The sequence below is a fragment of the Lycorma delicatula genome, chromosome 1 (genome assembly GCF_047948215.1).
Source record: "Lycorma delicatula isolate Av1 chromosome 1, ASM4794821v1, whole genome shotgun sequence".
NCBI classification, from domain to species: domain Eukaryota; kingdom Metazoa; phylum Arthropoda; class Insecta; order Hemiptera; family Fulgoridae; genus Lycorma; species Lycorma delicatula.
In genome coordinates, this window is record NC_134455.1 from 137474759 (window position 1) to 137497588 (window position 22830).

General features: G+C 30.9%; 1 protein-coding gene across 1 annotated transcript in view; it reads left to right on the top strand.

Annotated features, from left to right (window-relative positions):
- Positions 1 to 893: 893 nt before the first annotated feature.
- The window catches only part of LOC142317662 (uncharacterized), a 122646-nt gene continuing 100709 nt past the window's right edge, over positions 894 to 22830 (top strand). The window contains exons 1-4 of the mRNA XM_075354216.1: positions 894 to 1020; positions 5359 to 5545; positions 14057 to 14173; positions 14288 to 14398. Coding sequence (XP_075210331.1) covers positions 5366 to 5545; positions 14057 to 14173; positions 14288 to 14398 — 408 coding nt within the window. The 5' untranslated portion in view covers positions 894 to 1020; positions 5359 to 5365. The remainder of the gene's footprint in view (positions 1021 to 5358; positions 5546 to 14056; positions 14174 to 14287; positions 14399 to 22830) is intronic.

A 22830-nucleotide genomic window follows, 5' to 3' on the forward strand; every position in this document is an offset into this window, starting at 1 on the left:
TTTAACAGAGTTTTAAGTTACATATTAGTGTTTTTGTTATCCGAGAATGGGCCTTTTACACCCATTCCGGATTTTGTTTCTGTGATACTAGTTTTAAGTTTTAATTTTATCTAAAAACCTAATATTATTTTTATTTATTTATTTATTTTCCGGGCGATGATAACGTTCAACCGTTTTTCGCCCATAAAAAAAAAAAAAAAAAAAAAAAAAAAACTACTGCTACGATGCTAAAGTACATCCAGTTTCTATCCGCCACCACTGAACAAATAAGCTGTAGTACCGTAATTCGAAACAAATACCAGAATTCGTAAAACAAATATTGTCCCAGCTAGTACTATGCAGTTAGTTTTACTAAACGGTTCTTTCATTGTGTCTGAAATGGAGTACTTATTATCAATTTTCCTCGCACTAATAACCTTATTCATTGTTACTACGCTAATAATCTTTATTTCTTTTTCTGTTTAGCCTACGGAACAACAGTAAGGTATTACTTCAGAAGATGAATAAGGATGATATGTATGAGTGTAAATGAAGCGTAGTTTTGTACAGTCTCAGGTCGACCATTCCTTAGATGTGATGTTAATTAAAAACTAACCATAAAAGAACACGATCTAGTATTGAAATCTGCATAAACCCTAATAACCTGAAATACATTTTTTTACGCTCCAGAATATCAAAAGTGAGTTAAGTGTGCAATTAACAAATAAGCCCAAAGAGCATATTGACGATTTTTAAAAGCTTCCATATGTTTGGGAGTTATTAAAATAAAAAAATTATTTTTAAATCAATGCCTTTTTAAAAAAAAAGTAGTTTTGTTTAAAAAATGTACTGTTGATAAAGATATTATAATTATATTGCAATGTGTGACTGTATAAGTTGGCATGATTGATTAAGCAGGTTGTATATTTTCGCCGTTTTACTGCAGACTGCAGTCCACTGTTAGTGTTCAGTAAATTCGTGTTTTACGTATGATTAATTAAATTAGTTTGTTAATAGAAAGTTTTTACTGGTTTATCTGGCGTAAGTAATTGAACTAGTAAAATTTATTTTAGATAGTTAATTTTTTTAAAATGTTGCCATTCTGTGCTTACGTAAAGAAATATAGCAATGTATAAAGTAATAAGAAAGTATTGCAATTGATTACTGAGGCTTAATATTTTAATTTTAGTGCAGTATTTTACCATTTGGATTGTGTACTATACCTTATTTTTAGAATTATTTATTCATTTATATTATTCTAACTGCTGCATTATTAATATTGTTTCTTTATTTTTATATTATGCTGATTTATATCAGCATTTTTATCAGCTTTATTTTTCGTAACTGCTGATAAAGTATGCATCATTATAATGGCGAAATTGAAAAAAAAACTTTGACGAATACAGGTCCCCCAGAGTATACTTTTATAAATTCTGAGTAACTTAAAACTGTAACCTGAAAGTATGCTTCCCATACAGAAATTATTACCAAATTCAAATGTATTTTAAAAGTTGAAAATAAAACTGAAAAATTTCTTTCATTCCCTACAAAACAACCTCATTTGCTGTAATGTAATATGATAATGTGTATAGTTTTTATTAAGTAACATATTTAATTACTGACCTCCACCGACAACACTTTTATTTTTAGAACAAACTTATAAATTAATTTGAATCATATAAACAGTCAATTACAAACCTTCCCTCCAATAATTAAATCCACCTTAAGATATAATAAAATATTAGTCTATTTGCAATTGATATTGACGACATATTGTCAGTCTGGTCTACTTTTGTTTTTGTTTGTATATTTTAATGGATGGATCTAGGGAAACTGGTAAAACCTTATTCAGAACTTCATAAAATACACTTTATTGAAAAAATATATATAATTAATGTTTAAAATATGAACACATGAAAAATATTAATGTGATTGTAAAATAATTCAGAATTCAAAAGGAGTTAATAAAAGTTATTTTAGGATTTGAACAGAATACAGAAAATTCAGGATCTTTTGTAATTAGGGTATTTAAAAATTCATCAATACAGGAATATTGTTTACATTTAAATACATAAAAAGGAAACCCTTTTATTGAATTATAATTAAATTATTGGAAAGATTTAAAAAAAAAATTAATAATTGATCAAAAATGGCAATGCCTTTTCATCAGGCCCTTTCTCATAAGTCTAAGTATTATATGAAGTTAACCTAAAAAACAGATCTGTTGTCTGGATCTTTAGAGGTGGGTATTATAATTTTTACTTTCCCATCTAGCGCTATAGCTGTAGAAGGGAAAGTATTGTAATCAGTCCAAATTAGGCACATGTGGTTTTCACCAGATATTGACATTTTGACATCTAAGGAACCCAAAAACCAGACGGAAATTTTCCTGATGTTTGTATGTACATGTGTGTTTGGTGTTGTGCTCTAGATCACCTTATATCTCCAGAACTACTGGACCTATTTTGACCAAATGTGGTCAGATTACTTCTATATATGGAGCATTGATGCCATTAAATTTCCAACTTAAAAGGTGTAGGGGGTGTTGCTGTAGAGCAAGGTCATCCTTAGTATCTTGAGATTTTGCCTAATTAAGTAATATTTTTCTTAGATTTGTTAACAATTGAAAATAATACGTGCAAAAAATTTTTTTCAAAGTCGCACCCCCACCCTAAAAAATGCTCTAAACTAGTGGCTAAGTGGTTATACTGCATCAATAGTTCCCCTGTTACCACAAGGAGTGCTAGTGTAGCATTGACTTGCTAAATTAAGTTGTGTGTGTAAGTTGTGTGATGGGAAAGTCCTACAACTGTTGGTCCATATTTTTTTAAGAATAAGTGAATTTAAGTGTCCTCTTTTAAAAAGAGAAAGATTGCTCGTTCAGAAATACTTATGACATGAGAATAAATTAACATTTTTAATTTTTTAAATATTGAACTACACGATTTACATTAAGGGTACCAAACAATCATCAGCCCAGTTTTATATCTTGAAAACATGTTCAAAATTTTTTTTTTTTGAGATAATCCCAAGAGATGACATTGAACTTCAGATATGAGTACAACAGTTGTGTCCTATGCAAAGATGGATTAATCACGAATAGTGTTATCATACTGTTAAATATTATTACTTTCTTAAATTGGAGGGAGTTGCCTTTTGGCTACTGTTATCATTTGCTCCCAATATAAACTAACACAGTTTGTAGAAGACTACACTAGAAAAAAATTTATAGCCTCTGGATGTGATAAAAGATGAGTACAATGAAGACAGAATGGTGATTGATGAACATAGCTGTAACGGCCAAACTCACTGAGGAAGACGTTTGTGAACTATCATTTCTAATTTTAAAGCAAGAGGAATAGGGTGAAAATGATGAAGATGTTAAGAAATTCTACTAAAAAATATATAAAGAAGTAAGGCAGTAAATACAACAAAAAGTTGAAATTTTCATAAACATTGAGTATGAGAAGTTTTGCAAACTTTATATTTATGATTACAAGTGATTAAAAGATTTATTGGCAATTTCCAAAAAAACACAGTAGACAGTCAACTACAACCCACTGGGTTGGTCTAGTGGTGAACGCATTTTTGCAAATCTGATTTTGAAGTTAAGAGTTCCAACATTCTAATCCTAGTAAAGGCAGTTAATTTTATACAGATTTGAATACTATACCATGGATACCAGTGTTCTTTAGTAGTTGGGTTTCAATTAACTACACATCTCAGGAATGATTGAACTGAGACTGTACAAGACTACACTTCATTCACACTCATGCATATCATCCTCATTCATTCACTGAAATAATACCTGATTGTGATTCCCAGAGGCTAAACAGAAAAAAAGGCAGTCGACTACAATTAAAGTTTTTAGAATTGCAATACATTATCTTATTTCCATATTCAATATTTATGAACCAACCATTGCACATTAGTTTAATTTTCTAATGTTTTTTTTTATTAATACGTAAAAAAATAGTTGCATTATTAACTTTTAATAAAATTTATCGCAAGAATTATAATAAGTTATGTGCCAAATAATGAGAAAGATCACCTTTAGTCATTGTTAGCATTCTGTGTTATTGTTATCATAAAGATACTGTCCCAATGTGATCATAGTAAACAGTAGTGACTGTACATTATGATTTATTTATTATTATATTATTTCAATGCTAGAACTACCCAAGTCTTTCTTATATTATTTTAGCCTACCTAATTCTAAGATATGTATATAATTTTGATTTTTTAAATAAAAATTATTCCATAATTTTCATAATGGAATAATTAAGATATAAACATTTGGCAAAAATATAAAAATGAAAATATAGAAATATTAAAAAACTGTTAAAACGTAATAAAGACCAGTTACCAATGTAAAGGCTAGTAAAGTCTAACATTATTATTACTATTCTCTCAGTTATTAATTCATTTCTAACAAATTTATTATCTGTAACGTCTACTTAACTCGGATTATTACATGTTTGTCAAATATATTTTAGTTTTATTGTTTAATTTATGTAATTGCTATTTATAGATTTTATATGAGTGTATAGCAGGCCTATATAATTGTATATATATTAGCCTATCTAAGCCAATATATATATACACACACATATATAAAGGGTGATTCAAAGAAACGGGAAATTAAAAAAATTAAATGACGTTAATGAAAAATACTACTTAACAAAATATATGTTTATGAATGTGCAATTTTTTTTCCTATTTCTTTTTTTCCAACCATATGTTTAAGTTAATTATTCCATTATGAAAATTATTAAATTAATTATTATTTCCATTATGGGTATTTTTTTATCTAAATTATGTCTATACTAATAAATCTTAGTTTTTTTTTATCCATGCTAATCTCAGAATCTTCTGAACCAATTTCAGTGAAAACTTTGCATGTTCATAGCAGGTGCTGAACATAAGATTTTCCACTTATTTGATATCAATATGTTAAAAAGAACTGAAGATATTACAGATTTTATTCATTTACCTTCTTGACATGCACACAAGTTAGTATGACAGTGTGCTGCATTACTTGCCCAACTCCCCTGTCTAAAGGACGCTGTTTTAAGGTTATTAAAAAACCTTTACATTTACTTTATGTTTCGCATTATATTAATGTTGACATACATCTGGTTATTTTTATGTTAAGTAGGGATCAGGAATTCTCACCTATATACTTAAGAATTATGTGAAGTTTTTTCAACATTTGAATTTGTTTTATATGGATAAGAACTTTTCTGCTCTTACAGCATAACCATTACACACTTAGTATGAACAATGCTCTTTTTTCATTAAGTTCTTAAAAGACATCAGTAAGTAATGTATGTCATAATTATATGTACATATATAGTAATCATTCTTTTTTTTGTTTAGCTGTGCGATGCCAAAAAGACGACAATCTATAGGAAGATCTACTGCATGTGCATTAAGACAGAGACGTAATAGAGCTATTGCAAAAGCTAATGAAATTTTAGAACAGCGGAATGAAAAATTGTATCGTGGTTTCAATTATAATCCAGTTATTGACTGTGCAAAAGAAACAGATATTGGGTTACCCAGTGTAAGTAATTAATGTAATGGGGAATTAATCTAACCATGCGTATATGTACATATATAATAAACTTTCTTATTTTTTTAGCTTTGTGATGCCAAAAAGATTATCATCTTCAGGAAGATCTGCTGCAGTTGCGATAAGAAAGAGATGTCGTAAAGCTAATGAAATTTTGGAATGGGGGATGTGAAATTGAATAATGGTTTCAATTATAATCCAGTTATTGACTATACAAAAGAAACATATTGAATTTACTGGTATGTTTGACCTCATTATAAAGCTTTAAATTGGAAGTGCGAGTCACATGGATTATGTTTCATTGCAGGAAAAATGGGATTAGAACGCATACTTCCTCAGCCAGAACTCTTAAATCCATTCGTTATTAAATGGAGAACGTCTTTTGTCTAAAAAGAATGTTTGATTGCATTAAGATCGTATTATGTAGCTTTTAATTTACATCATTCAGAGCCAGTGAAATAGTCAAAGGGAGCTTTATGTCTACTTTTAAAATTCAGGGGCAAGTTTATCGCTGCACAGGATTATTATTTCTCATACAAAATGAATTTCCAAAATTTTTATAGGTGTATTTCATAGTAAATTGTTTACAATAAGCTGATACAAGAATGGATCGTATTCATAATCTATATAAAACATTAGTAACAAAACCTCAAAATTTACTTCGTTCAGTCATTTCATAAGTTTGTGAACTGTAAAGTGCTTTTGAATTTGTAACATTTGTAATTGATAACCAGTACAACATTGTTATTCATTATTTGCTATTATATATTCATTGTTATTATATTTAAAGAGATATATATCAGTTCATTCTTCAAAGTGTATGTTGTAAATCTAGAAATACATTTTTTTTATGTGTCAGGTACAGGTAAAACAATTTAATCAAATTAATTCCCTTGAAGTTAAGAAGTGAAGGCAGGATCGCAGTATCATCAGCTATTACTTGAATTGCTGTTACATTATTACCTGGTAGAAAAGCGGCTCATTCTTTATTAGAAATATCGAAAGATTTGAATTGCTGTGCATTTCCAGTTTGTAATATTTCCAAAAATAGTGCTAAAGCAGGTGACTTATCAGTCATTTTATCACTTCCAAATAGAATTTAGAATTCACAGTTTGATCAGTTGGGACAAATTCATGATTAATCACACTCTATGAGCCAAAGAATGAATGTAGTCATTTTCACTCTTGATTTTTTCTGCCTGACTTTCGCTGGTCTTTGTGCTCCAGGACTCAACCAAGCAGTGGATTGACACTTTGTATGTGGATCATACATGAAGCTCAAGCTTTCATCCCAGTTACAATTACTTGCAAAAAATTTGGGCCACTGTCACCAGTTTCAACAAAGTCTTGAGTGCAAGAAAAGATGCACATGTTTTTGTTCTTCGGTCAACAAGTGTAGAACAGAACGAGAGCACATCTTTTGGCAGTTTATTTTTCCTGTTAGAATTGTATGTACCACATCTTTACCAATGTGTAGCTCATCTTATATGGCCCAAAGTAAGATGAGGTTGTACGAGCAGGAGTGCATGCACTTTTGCAAGTTTTTCATCATGAACAGCTGTTTATGGTCTCCTGCTTTGTTCGTCGTCATCCAGCAACTCTTTACCATCTTTAAACCACTTCTACCATGTGTATGTTGTAGTTTGAGATGTGGCTTCAGTTCCAGTTAAATTCATGAGAAATCTGAAGCCATCACCGTTATGTTATAGATTTTATTAAAAGTTAAATCTTTAAATAAACATCATCGAAGGAACTTTTTTAACAGGCTTCAATAAAGGACAAACTGTATTTATCCCTAGAATTTCAGTTGTACCTAATAACGTTCCATTTCAATTTAAAAGACTCCAGTTTGCAGGTAATATATGTTTTGCAATGACTGTCAATAAGTCACAAGGTCAGGCTTTACTTACAGCTGGTGTATATTTACCAGCTTCTTGCTTTTCTCATGGGCAATCGTATATGGCATATTTCTCGAGTAAGCAAGAGCACCGAACTCTTTATTTGCTGTAATACTGGAAGTACCAAAATTGTAGTTTATAACAAGGCACTGATGAAAAAAATGTATAAAAACACTATTTGCATTATTCTACAAAAATAAAGATGTCATATATCTCTCTATTTATTTGAGTAGTGTTACTGCATGTTATAAACATGCAGTCAATGGGATAACTTACAATATTGCGACCATGAATCGTTTGAGGTATTCGCAACTGACTTAGGCAGTCATCTGTTCCATTCACTGACTTTGATAGAAAACAGACACCGATCATCGTTGTATGTGTCTCAGTAAATGCATCAACTGTTCCGTTGAATTGTAGAACACTGTTGTTTTGACTCTTATTATGAATTTGATCATCCCGTAAGTCAAACAACTTTCTTTATTGACAGCCTTGCCGTAGAGGTTTTATTATATTTAATAGTTTTAAATTTTGATTTTATTTACAGTTGTAGTTAAATGATTTATTTTATTTTTCAGCCAATAAATTTGACATGATTTTTTCATTTTTATTAGCTGAGATATTTATTAATTATATTAATATATTTGGGAACTACAACCTAACTTTTATTTGTTAAAAAAAATTAAATATTTATTAAGCAAATTGGTAGTTTATTAATTTAACTTACTTCAGTTTTTTATTAACTTATCATATTTTAATTCTTGTTGAAGTGAAAACTTCTTTAGGCGCATTGTGTGGAGATTTTGGGGTAGACTTCTGCATGGTAAAAAAAGAGCTGACTCATAATCAAAAATTGTCACAAGATGCTAAAGCTAAATATATTATAAACGTGTTAGTTCTCACAAAATGTAACAGATGGTGCTGATGTGTGACCGCGTAGTTTAATATAGGTTTTTTAAAAATTGTTGGTTTTAGCTAATTTAGATGAAATCATTTTTAACAATTAAAAATTAGTTTGAATTGATAAAATATTCATTTTTAGCAGTAATAATTTATTTTAATTAAATAAATACCTACTTAATAATTTTTAACTCTATTCAAATAATCTCACATCAATCAACGCCATCTCTTGCATTTTAAGAGAACTAACCAGGACCAGCACTATGTAGATTGTACATTCTAAAATTCTGAATACATGCAATACAGTACATTAGTACATTCTAAAAAGAATGCAATAAATTATATTTCTATAAATATTTATATAGGCATAGTACATGTAACACAGTAGATAAAGCATATATTTTATATACCATTCGAGATATTGAAAAGAATAAAAATTATTTTTTTACATTTACAATTCCTAATAATTTACGTAAAGTTAATTCACTAAATTTTATTATTATTAATATATATAATTATTAATTATATATTTATTAATATAATAATAAATTAAAAACATCCACTAAATTTATTAATATTATATATGAAAGAGAAAAAGGCATAGAGCGAAAATATAAATATATATGCATATATGAGTTTATAGTATAATATGTGTAGCAGAGGATGGGAGGAGGGAGAAAAAACTGCCGGTGATTCACAATAATTCTTCCTCTCTCTTTCAATATACAGGGTACGGCATATAAATCTGACGATTTTGTAGTAATTGTTATGTTGGCACCACTGTCAATGAGAAGGCGGGAGTGTTGTACATCAACAGGTCTATTCATGCTGTTTCAGTAGCCAGTATGTCGTGGTCGGGTGAACAACAAGCGTTTTGTGATTGAAGCCTATTTTAAAAATAATGACTGTTATTGTAACAGTGTTTATTTTGCAGACATTTCAATTTAAATCGACACGCGTCTGTTCCTAGTAGGAATATGATATTGTTGTGGGTGAAGAATTTTAGGAACACATCGTCTGCTTTAAAAATGAAACCAACAGGACGAAAACGGACTGTGAGAAGGACTGAAAACATTAACACTGTAAGGTTAGCTGTTACACGGTCTCCACGACTTCCAGCAGTGAGACATGCTGCTGCACTAGCCATTTCTGATCGAAGTGTACGATGAATTCTTCATGCCCACCTGAAATTCTATCCGTATAAGATGATGTTAAAATTACCGTTATTGGGCTTCGCATAAGGGTTTTCGAGTTCATCCTCAAAAATATCCACCAGGATGCCATTATTCTTTTAAGTGACGAGGCAGATTTTCATCTGTCAGGATTTGTGAATAAACAAAATTACCGTTATTGGGCTTCGCATAATCCACGGCCAATTCTTGAAAAATCACTTCACTGTCAATATGTTACAGTGCAGTGTGCGGTTTCAAAGTTCGGCATAATTGGCTCATATTTTTTTGAGGAGTTAAATCACAGAGTAACAGTAACATCTCATCGATACGTAAACATGTTGAATGAATTTCTGCGAAACTGAATGACTTTCAAGGACATGAGATTTGGTTTCAACAGCCACCGCCCATACGGCGAGAATCGCACTGGATGTTCTGCGAGAAACCTTTCTCGGACGTTTGATTTCTTGATTTGGCGACATTCCTTGGCCAGCGCGTGCACCTGATCTGGCAGTTTGTGATTTTTTTCTGTGAGGGTATCTCAAACATAAAGTCCTCAGTAGTCAACCACAGTCAATTTCAGAACTCAAGGAGGCCATTCAACGAGAAATTGAAGCAGTTCCACAAGTGATGATTGAGCGAGCAATGTCAAATTTTAGAATGAGGTTAAGTGTGTGAGAAGTAATGAAAAACATTTGGACAACATAATATTCAAATAAAAAAAAATCTATAAGTAATTCACTATAAATTGCAAAAATTGATCTTAATTTGATATATTAAATGTTTTAATAGTACGAAACACAGTTTAATTATTATCCCTCAAAAATTGTCAGGTTTATATGATGCCGGACCCTGTACATGCCCATACACACGTATACGTATAGATTAGTATACGGTAAAGATAGACTGTGAATTATAGTTAGCTGTAATACGTTGCTTCTTAGTTGTGTTTGAAAATACATATGTCATATGTACATTGAAATATTTGTTTATTATATGTCGAAGTGTTTGTTTATATGAAATATTTCAATACGTACTCATAATAACCAAAAAAAAAAATAATTGTTTAAATTCAGTGTAAGTGTAACATATAATATTTGTGAAGAATACTGGATAAAAAAGTGAGTACATAAAAAAAGTATTTCATGTTTCTATTTTATATTTTTTATTATAACATATGCATGTGACATATTCAAAAAGCATATATGACATAATATTATGTATAAATCTTTAAACAAATTTTATATGGATTAAGAAAAAGATATCCTGCTAATGAATTCATCTAATTTTTTCTTAATCTATATAAAATTTGTTAAAATATTTTTATTGAGTATGAATACATATGTGAAGATTTTCAACACCTAATTTATATACATTAAAAAATCATTAACCTAGAAAATATTGTTGGTAAAGATAGCTGTTTGATAAAAAATTACTTAATATGAAATATTTTGGTCCTGCAATTCTGTGGGGGCGAATTTTGCTCACACTAGTATCTCGAGAACGGTGGCCGCTAGACGCATGGACTTAGGACCTATCGTTCTGGGTGGTCACAAAGTACCCCCTTTCAAAATTAAGCCTTTGAAAATCGCCTTAAAAATGCCCTAGGATGCACCGTTTTCGAGAAACACTTATATTTATGTAATAAAATATATGTCTGAGAAATCCTGTTTCTTATGTAAAATATAAATAAAATAACATCAGCTGTCAATAATTAGCTGTACAACTATAAAAAATTAAAAATCCACAACACCTGCTTCCACTGAAAGTAATGATGACTGATTGATGCAGAAGATCATTATAAATTTACAGCATTAACAGTAGCTGTTAGATTATAAAAACCAACAATTATTTTGAAGTTTGAAACTTAAATAATTTTACGATCAGTGATATAACATATCGCTGAAAGTAATGATGATATACATTGTTATAAATTTAAAATTAATCATGCTGTTTGCAGTTAAAACATATGTTTTACTATGAATTTTTCAATAAATCAACTGTTTCAACATGTGAATACACATGTATCATTGAAAGTAGCCGTTCTTTAATGTATTTGAATAAACCCGTGAAAAGAGACATGGATGTTCAATAGCCATTTTGTTGTAATTTTTGGGGAATCTCAAACCCGTGTTTTATTATGTATTTTTCAGTAAATCCACTCTTTCAACATGAAAATTTAACTACATACAGAGGATAATTGTGGAAACCATACGTTCAGATGTGCGTCAAATGGGTTCTAGGGGTCAAGCAAGGATAAAGTGGGTCTTGAATGTAAACATTATATGCTACTTGTAATATATATTAATTCAAAACGATTGCAATCCCATACAATTTTTCACTTCGACCGTGCGGCCTTAAGCACATAAATTTTTTATTTTGTAACATCAATGAAGTTATCTACTTCTGATTGATTTTGCAGCAGATAATTCAAAAATAATCTCAGAAACACTGACTTGTGTTCAGTGTTTGAGATTATTTTTGTTTAGTAAAAATAAAGTAATAAAATACTCATATTGTAAGCTAGATTTGCTAACATTTTCTGTAGCCTAAATTTACTGTCATTTTCTTATTTTTCCCTTTCATGTAAAGTGAGATTTTTTATTTTACAAATAAACAATAATCACCCATTAATGCCTGGTGCTCCTTGGTCTCTAGTTCTAATGTCCTGGTGGGATCTCTGTCCTTGTTGATCGCTAACTCCATCAAGATTTCCTGAAAGAGATTTGTATGCAAATTTAGAAAATTTTTTTATTAACATTTAGCGCACCGCATGGCTTGGTAGAACTTACGAAGTTCACAAATTATGTATTTTTTTCTTTGTTGCCTAATAATTCTTATGCAAATCAGTTTTCTAACATCAGGCTGTGTATAATAACCCAGGGCATTTTTTTAAATACCCTTGGTTAATACCCAGGGTATTTAATATTATACCCAGGGTATGATACCTTGTTTACATGGTTCTGCTTCATTAGGGAAAGAATTTTCTTAAATTTTTAAACCCTTCACATTCTTTATCCGTGGTCTTTACAATTCTTATTTGATGTTAAATGGAGGAAGAGGAATCATCACAGGTTCAACAATAGGGATGTGCAAGACATTTTGATCACATCTTAATTCCCCCCCGAGGGTAGAAGATCACGTCTCGTAGCGTGTCAGGTCGCTACACCCCCCTCCCGTTCCTTGCAAGTAATGGCTTTGGCTTTAACGGAGACATTTTGATCACATCTCGATTCCCCCCCCCCCCCCCGAGGGGAGAAGAACCCACCTCGTAGCGTGTCCGGTCGCTACACCACCCTCTCCGTTCCTAGCCAGTAGTGGCTTTAACGGAGGACATCTTCTCGCCCTCAAACTGATTGCTCACCACAGCTTTCAGTCCAGGCCCCGCAGAGATGCCACCGATGCAGATGCCCCGAGGGACATCTGCATCGGTAAAGTTCACCCCGAGATAGTTTTACGTGTTTATGCCTTCAGAATGATGACAACGGACACCTGCAGCTACCACGTCGCCCTCAGGAACTAAGCTAGAAGCCTAACCACGGAACGAAGACCCCGCGCCTAGACCTAACTATTAAAGAGCCAATTACTGAATGTCTCAGATCCGTACTAATAGCCTCAACAACAAACTTTCCCACTAAAGTTTCATACATCGAAATTTAGACCTAGTTCCCTTAAGAACCCCGCTTAATACTCAAAATGAGTTTCTATCTGACTCCGCTCCGGTCCGCCCGGGAGAGGAGAATTAACGCCTACTCCCGCACAGCGCAATCACGGAGTCTCGCGTGACATTCACCATCTTTCGACATTTTAATCACAGTTCAACAGAAGGTTTCTTTGGTCTTTTTTAGAAAATGCTACTCTGCTATCCCATAAGGATCTGTGATGAACTGATTTAAGAGGAGCCGATGAAATTTTGAATATTGAAGATAAAAGTGATAATCATTTAAATGGTTCATATGCTCGTGCCACATCATAACGTCAGGCAGTGGCATAGAGCTTCTTTTTCTGTTTATTCATCGAACTAATCACATTATAGCTTATACAACAAACTTGAAAAGTCCTAATTTTATTTTAAAACCTTAATTTTACAATCAAAATACAAAAAAGAGCTTTTTTCCATATCTTTTCTTGTGTATTTACTATGTGACTATTAACACAAAACAAAGAATTGACATCTTGAAAGTAAACTGCACTTAAAAATACAAAGACCATTTCTATTGGGAATAAACAAAGATAAAGATACTATTCTAGTACTTCTACCACTAACCTGTAGATTTGCCTGTGATATGAAAATATTAAATTATGGTAGAGGGTAACATAATGAATTATACAGTTACATAAAAATGTGAACTGCTGGAATTTTGTTAATGGTTGATGTTTAAATTATTAAAAAAGTGTATAATAAGAATAATTTGGTTTATGTTACTGTTCACCAGTGCTATTTAATGAATTTAATTTTTTTTTTCAGTTGCAGTTTGTTTATTTTTTTATGGCTATTTAAGTTAAATGAAGATAATGATTTTGCTTTTTTACAGGTAATAGAGGCTTCAGTTCCAGCCTTTGTGGATATAAAATTAGAAATTGAACATAATGTTACTGAGTGTCTGTTTTTACCACACTTCCAGACTGAAGATGATGCAGTATCTGAGCGTGTAAGTTTTTTTATGAAGTGAAATACTGTATTTATCTATTGTTTATTTTTATTTTATTAAAATGTATAAAATGGAACATATTGGTATATTGTAATTTGTTACTTTGTTTTTTAGGAAATTGATTCAACACTAGTGGAAGAGGATGATTCATTTGATCCTGGCGATGGTGATATTCCAACAGATCCTCTTGCAATTGAAGAGACCAGCATGATTAAAAATGAAGTGGTTAGTATTTATAATATGTTATTTGACATCTGAATAGGTTTGGGTGATTTATTATGTTGTTCTGTTCTTAGAAATTTAAAGAAGTTAAATATATCCTTATATGCGCTACTCATGCAATATTTTGTTAGTGAATAAATTTGTTATAATAAAAAGTTTTTTTATTCTGAATAATCAGATAGAATCAAATTGTTGTGCCGATATTTCTATTGATACATACAATAAAACCCTTTAAAATACCATCACTGTTAGGTGAAATCGCTTAACATCATAAATTATAAAATTTCTCGAAAGCAATATTGAATTAATTTTCTGCTTTGTAATTTTTTTTCTGTTAATATTTCAATATAAGTTTGAGACAGATTTATTGAGATTTAATAAGTACCATTTACAAAAATGGGCTGTCAGATCATTGTTTGGCATTCAATAGTGGCCTGTATTATCCTGTAGGGAACTAAGCACCATTTTTAGTGGGATCTTAAACTGCTATAGTATTTATTTATGATGGTTTATTTTCTGCCATAGTGACCTAAGTGACGATATTACCATTATAATAAAAAAAAAAAAGAAGGGAATTGTACTTTGGCTGAATGTTAAGTTGGGACTTCAGCATTCAGTGTGTACTACAATGGCATCCGACAACAGTTTTACATTCCTTACAGATTATATTTTGTTATATGAAACAGATGTATTTGCAAGCTTTATCACCTCTTCCGGTGACATTTACATTCCTTCAGCATCTTCTGGTAAGTAAATATATATTTAATTATATATTTTTTATTAATGAAAATCAGTTAGTAGGTAATACTTTCTGTTAAAGATAATTTGATCTGTCATAGTGAACTAAGTTACACACAATTTTACTTTCCCCTCTAGCACTACTTCAGAGCTATAGATGTATAAGGTAAAGTATTGTAATCAGTTCAATTTGGGCTTACGTGGTTTTCACCGGATCTTGATGTTTTGACACCATAGTAATCCAAAAACTGGATGGAAATTTTCCAGATGTTCGTGTGTGTGTGTGTGCGCACGCGTGCACATATGGTATCGCACTCTAAATCACCTTATATCTCGAGAACTACTGAACTGATTTTGACCAAACTTGGGTCAGATTACTTTTGTACATGGGGCATTGATGCCATTAAATTTTCAACTTAATAGGTGAAGGGGATGAGGCTGTAGAGCAGGGTCACTCTCAGTATCTTAAGATTTCGCCTAATTAAGGTCCTTAGGCATATTTGTTAACTATTAAAAAGTAATTGCAAAAAAACTTGCAAAATCACAACCCTACCCCAAAGAATGTTTTAAACTAATGGCTAAGTGGGTATACTGTGGGAATGGTACCCCCTGTCATCACAAGGAGCACTAGTGTGGCACTGATATATTTTAAATTAAGTTCTGCAAGTAAGCCATGCATCAGAAAAAAGCCGCGTGACTGGAAAGTTCTACAACTGTGTTGTCAGCTTTTTTTTTTTATTGCCATCATGAACATGTAAGTAAAACAATTCTTCATGTTACTAGCTTATGATTTTAATTAAAAAATTCATTAACATTATACCCCCTACCAGAATTAAAAGAAAAACACATAATTACATAATTTGTTATAATAAATGTCTAAACGCATCGCTTTGGCTAAATACTCTGTATTTAGTTCAATGTGGTTGAATACATTTTATGCTTACATGAGGACCATTTGGAAAGTTTTTGGCCTGGTAAAGAAAACACAAGATTTATCAGAAATCTTTTATATTTTTCAATATAGTCATCGCCTTGCATATTGATACATTTAGACTAATAATTTACAACTTTTTGTAATGCTGTCAGTATAATGTGATTTGTTCAGCTCTGCAAAATAGCTGTTTTTTTAGTTTTGACCTCATAATTTGAAGTGAATCCTCATCCAGCAAACACTTTTTTTAGGTTTGGATAGCGAAAGTAATCGCTGGGAACCAAATTTGGCGAATGTGGTATAGGTGGTAGCACTGAAGCATAGGTCCTTAAGTTCTGAAGCAACTAGACACAAGACATGTGCAGACATGTGATCATGGTGAAAGATCACTTATTTTTCTCCAGATGGGGATGTTCAGCTTGAATAACACTCTTCAGTTGGTGCAGTAGTGAATCAAAACACTCCGCAGTGATGGCCTTGCCTTTTTTCACAGGTAGTCTATGAGCACCACACCATGATTGTTCCAAAACACGATGTTCATGACTTTTCCTGGAGATGGAATTGTGCTCACTTCCTTTGGCATACTTTCTCACCTGTTCTCACCTACTGTTTTTTTCTTTGGCACTTAATGATGAATCCGCATGTTTCATTTCCTGTTATAAAACATTGCAAAAATTCACCGAAATCCTAATTAAATAAATCTAGAAGAATGAGAATTGTTCATTAGAATGCACTTCCTTGAGACTGGAATGTATTGAATGATGTCAACAAAGCTTAAGATTCTGTATTTGCTGATTATTAATTATAGCATTGTGGTCATACCACTTACTGGGTATCCCAAGTGTTTTATCATCTTGAATAAATGTACAACTACATTTAAATTCAGTAGCTTACGATTTTTACCATTGAAAACAAAGCAAAATTTAAAGAATCTTTTAAATTTCTCTTTTTGTTTGTCTATCAAAACAAAGTACTTATTAGAGCTTGAATTTCAGTTTCTTCCATTTTTCAAAAAATGTCAAAACTTGTTTGCTTTACTTGATCACTCGCAGACAAGCAATTAAATGCACGCATCTGCACCCTTGCAACATGCCATCTATAGGATCATAGTTGACAGATATCATAATCATTTGATCATGCTCGCATCTCTGTGTCTGGCTGAGATACTTTTGAATGACCCTGATTTACGATAATAACATCACCATTATGGTACATTACAAAATCAGGATAAATCATGTTATAGAATTATTAATGATATACTAATGTCAGCTTTAATATTAAAAATATTATCAATATTAATGCATGATAAAAATGTAACTTTTGAGTTGTGGCAGTTGAGATATAGAATTAACTAACCCAGAATTTGTTTCTTTTGTTGAACTGAGCTCAACAAAAAAATTATTCAAGGATCAAATTTTTTTTCCTTAAAATTCTTTAAACTGTCAACTAATTCATAGCTATTCAATACAGTAATTTTGCTTTTGGGTTATAATCTTGAGGTAAATTTAAAATATTCATTGAAAAACGGCGTTTGCACTGAACACTTCACTTCCATCACTGATTTGGTGTAATATCAATGTGTACAATAGTCTATTGTGTCAAAACTTCAAAGTGACTTCATGTGCAATATCAGGCAAAAAGTGTGGTTATACAACAGCATTTTGACAGCCTATTCTGCATATTATTGAGCATTTAAATCTCTCAAAAATATACAAGCTGAATTCTGATATGGTTAAAAAACAGTGCCGTGACAAAACTGAAATTGATTATAAAACGGAGTGTATAATAAGTTTAAGCCTAATTTCAATTTAAAATTCAAAACTTCTAATAAAGATTTCTTTTAAAATTTGAAATTCCTTCAAAATGTTAATTGAAACAGAAGAATCCAAACTTGTAGTTGAGCTAGATGAACAAACTATTAGAAATTCAAAAAATGCTCATTAAATGCACCATAGTTTGTCTGAAAATGTAAAATTAAAGCAACAAAAAGGAAGGCTTTGTTCATGCAATTCCTTTCAATCTCCAGAAAAAAATTTGTTACCTAAACTTAATACAAATGAAGCATATTTCAAAGGCAATATTGATACTTTATGTTGTAAAAAATTTAGGATCAGCATTTGTGTGTGTGTTGTGTGTGTTACAAAGGCACAGCCACATATTTTCATAAAAACTAACAAAAATATCCATTTTTCCCCCTTTCCCTAGATAACTTGATAACTGTTCATTGTAGAGAAAAGATCGAGAGTGAAAAAGTTTTGTTATTTCAATTATGGTTTTACCTCACTTGATAGAAAGCCACAGTGTCTGGCTTAAGTCCTGTCCGATGAAAGCATGATGCTATCAAAATTAATTCGACCTTTAAGCGTAGGAAAGAGTAAAAAATTCCAAAAGCCATGTCTGGTTAGTAAGGAGCTTGCTGAAGTCGTTTGATCCTGCATTTTGCCAAGAATTTCTGGATAAGTTTGGTGCATGGAATGGTGTGTTTATCATGATGACTCTTCTAAGCACCATTTTCCCAAGGCTGTGGTCTTTTGCATCGAACAGCATCTCTTTGCTGATGAACATTTATATAATACACTGCATTGATAGTTCGTTCTTGAGGACCATATTCATCATGAACCACGCCTTTATAATCAAAAAAGGCTGTCTGTATTATCTCCATGCTATTATGGAAATTCAACCCAATAATACTCCAGCACTTACATCACAACTTATCCAAAGATTCTTGGCCAAATGTAGGATCAAAGCAACTTAAACAGGCTACCTGCATTTTTGGGCCTTTCTTAAGCTTAAAATTGCTCTTAAGGGAAAGAGATTTGAAGATAGAAGAGAACAAAAGAAATGTCACGAGAGGAATTATGGTGCTTACTGAAAATGATAAAAAATACTTTTAACAGAAACATCGCTGGAATAAGTGTTTCATCTGAAGGGTATAAGTCATTGAACTAAATTCTTGTCGGTTATATATTTTTGTTTTATGTGCTTAGGTAGGATAATTTTAATCACATTTTATATAATACATTTTGGTTTTTTTATGGCACTTATCAGAAACATGTCGGTTTTAAAATACTTCCTGTATTAAGTAATTATATATTTTAATTTATTTACTCTTTTTTATGTACTTTATTATAAATTTAATAAAATGAACAACAGATTGTATGGATTATAAAGAAATGGAATACAAAAAACTAAGTTAAAAGTAATTTTTTAACGTTGAAAAATTATGAAAAAGTATTTTTTGGGGGTTTTTGTAATGTGTATTGAAATATATATTTTTTTAAAAATATTTCATAAAATTCTATTTTGTGTTATTCACTATTTTTTTTTTAATATTTAGTTGTATGATTTTAATGTAATTTTACTAGTATGGTCTGATGTCATTTAATAAGAAAGACTAATTCCGAAAAACAGAAATCAATCTCGGATAGCCTCCACGCAACATGATATATATTCATCATGTAAAAATACACGATAGAATATATTTTTCTCATATATTTTAACGTAATTAAATTTTCAGTCGTACTTTAGAATAAATTTCTATTTATATTCAATAGCAGACAAAATAATATTGTTGTGTTGTTTTACAGAGTTGTGAATTTTGTCTTTAAGATTCTTCCTGGTTTACTGTGGGGAAAGTATTAGCCAAAGTGAACTAATAATGCACATGATGTGGGTCCTGTTTGCCCATAATGAACTACTCGACTGCTATGAAATTTAAAATAAAATTTTATAAAAACCTTTATTCAGTTTTAGTTTTTAATCATTGTTAAGAAGGTTTAACGATATTAAAAAACAAATTTTAATATTCCTTACATTCCAAAATAGAAAATCCTGAACCAAAAACTTTTTTTAATGTTTTTCTCGGACTTTTCATTAACGTCAGTTAGTTCACTTTGGCATAACATTGACCAATTATGAATCATGTTAATCGATATTTCGAAAATTTTATATGTTAATCGTGTGTTTATATTTACAAGTGTGAATCAAATGCAAACAGTCATTTTGTTATTCTACGCAGCCAGCACTTTCAAGCTGGATGGCGGAGTGGTGGGTTAATGTTTGGTGTGGTAGAGAGGGGGAAGCAGCTTGGTTAGCTCCTCTATTCTGTTCTGTCATCATTAGAGCCATGAATGAGCTTGAGGTTCCATCGTCTGTTGCACAATGTATAATCATAAGTTTTAACTAATGAAGACGTTAAACCCGTGGAAATTTTAAATCATTTAAAGGTTCTGTTTGTGGACTCTACACTGTCCCAGAACCAAGTGTATACATGGGCAAGATAATTTAAGGATGGGTGAGACAGTGTAGAACACAAAAGTCATGATTGATGCCCAATGCCAAGTCTCACAGCTGACAACATCTGTGCTATTTGAGAGCATTTTACTTGTTGATTTTCTCCACAATCAAGGAACAGTGAATGCGGCTTACTATTGCCAGCTGCTGCAGTCTACAAAAGTCGCCTACTGAAACAAAAAAAAACAGCGTATGCCTATCAGAGATGTCATACTTTAACATGGCAGCACCAGGGTGCATACTGTGATTTTGATAAGGGATTGATTAGAAAAAATTACTGGAAAACCCTCTCTGCAGTCCAGATTTGTCCACCTGTGACAGACTATTTTTTGTTAGCGACCTTAAAAGAATTGCTTGGATGGGAATGATTCGGAAATAATGAAGATGTCGAGGAGCGCGTGGGGAATTTGTTGACAAATCATCCTCAAACTTTTTATAAACAAGTAATATTCAAGATTCGAAATCGTAGATCATGCAGGAGACTATATATAGAGAAATGACGAAGGTATGAATTGTGTATATTATTAATCAATAAATTTATTAAAATAATTACCATTTATATTTGTTCACCCTTGTATGAATGTACAATCTATTAAAAAAATGGTTTCTTTCTTAAAAAACAACATCTACCTCTACCAAACCAGACATCAGAGCTGTTTTCATGTAACACAATAAAATAATGAACTATTTAATTTTTCACCAATTTATTGTTGTTAGCCAAGTATTGTGTCGAGTTACTTGAAAACAGTTCTGTTGTCTGATTTAATAGATATGAATGTTGATATGTTTTAAAAGAATAAGCGATACTCATTTACAAAGCTTGCTCATTCATAAATATTTACACAAGAACATGTTAACATTTTTAATTTTCTAAATATTGGTCTACGTGATTCACACTTAGGAAACAAACAATAATCTGGCTGCCAATTTTTGTATCTTGAAAACTGGTTGTGACTTTTAGAGGGCACCCCAAGGGATGGTTTAATTCAAACGGTTAAGCATAATAAATGTTTAATAATTAGGCTTTTTTTAAGGTACTGCAAAGCAAAATCGTACAATTCATTTGTAATAAAATCAATTTGATCATAACAAGAGAATTTTTAATTTAACAAAAACACCCAGAAAATTCACCTTATGGGCAATAAAAATACTATTAACATTATCAGGAATTCTATCCTCATAATTAGGAATTTTACATCTACCTGAAAAGCACACTGCAGAAGTTTAAAGGTAGATGTTTACAGTTCATCCAGTGAATAATATTTTGATTTGCTAACGTAGAGTTTTTAAGTAATTTTAAATAATTATTTTTAGTTGTAGATTCTGTTGTGTCATCTTTGAAGAAGAGTGTTGCAATCAATGGCTTAAAATGTTGAGATAGATCATAGGTCTACAAGAGTATATTGTGATGCTATGAGAGAAACATTGAAAATGTTAGGCAATTTTTGTTGATAGACGCACTATTTTTGTCAGTCTATACATTATACATACCATCCAATGAAGTGACCTCAAAATTGCTGTTACTTTTTAACAAAAAAAAAAGAAAAAGAAATAAAATCAATTAAAAGAAAAGAGTTTATTTAACAAAATTTTAATCTTTTCAGCTTTTTTGTCATTAAGATGAATTATAATTACATGATTTTGTACAAATTAAAAATCAAGTGATGTAACATCTGAAATAGATATAAATAACAATTATAATGATCATTATTTTATTTACCACTATATTTTTCAATTTATCAAAGCGTTTACTTTATGATTATGCACATCCAACTGATTACTGTTTATAATATATGTATTTAATTAAAATGAATTATTTAAACTTAAATTGTATTTAGGAGTCTTGTTTCACAATACTATTTATACCTTTTTACATAGCTCAGAAACCGCAAAAAAAAAAAAAAATTGAGAGTCAGGATAAGATATCTTAATTAAATGACTGGTTCTCAATGTGTTAATAATCCTTGATTAGCCTCCTGTATCAGAATTCATTATCTTTGTTTTACTTGCATTTTATTCAAACTGGATTTCATTCTAAGAAAAGTCCATCACTGATTCCTTGATAAAGTGTTGCATAATTATAATTTTTTTAATGGAATAAATTTATTCTTGGATTATTACTCTGTGTTCAAATCTTTCACATCCTTTATTGCTTCTGTATACTATTTGAAAGGAAAGGCCATAGTATACATGTTTTTTTAGATTTTTATCTCTATTTAAATATGATCTCCCTTAGTTTGAAGATTTTCCCATTTTTTATTTCAAATACATTTTCATGTTATCCTAATGTTTTGTTCGGTTATATTAAACTTGAAAAAATTAAAATTAAAATTTTGACTTTGAATTTTTAAAGAGATCAAGAACTAGAATTGGAATGTCTAAATAACCAATCTCCTATCATAGCAAGTTGGTTAAAATACATCAAATTAAATATCAAAATAAATCAAATTATGAGTATATATATGTATCTTCA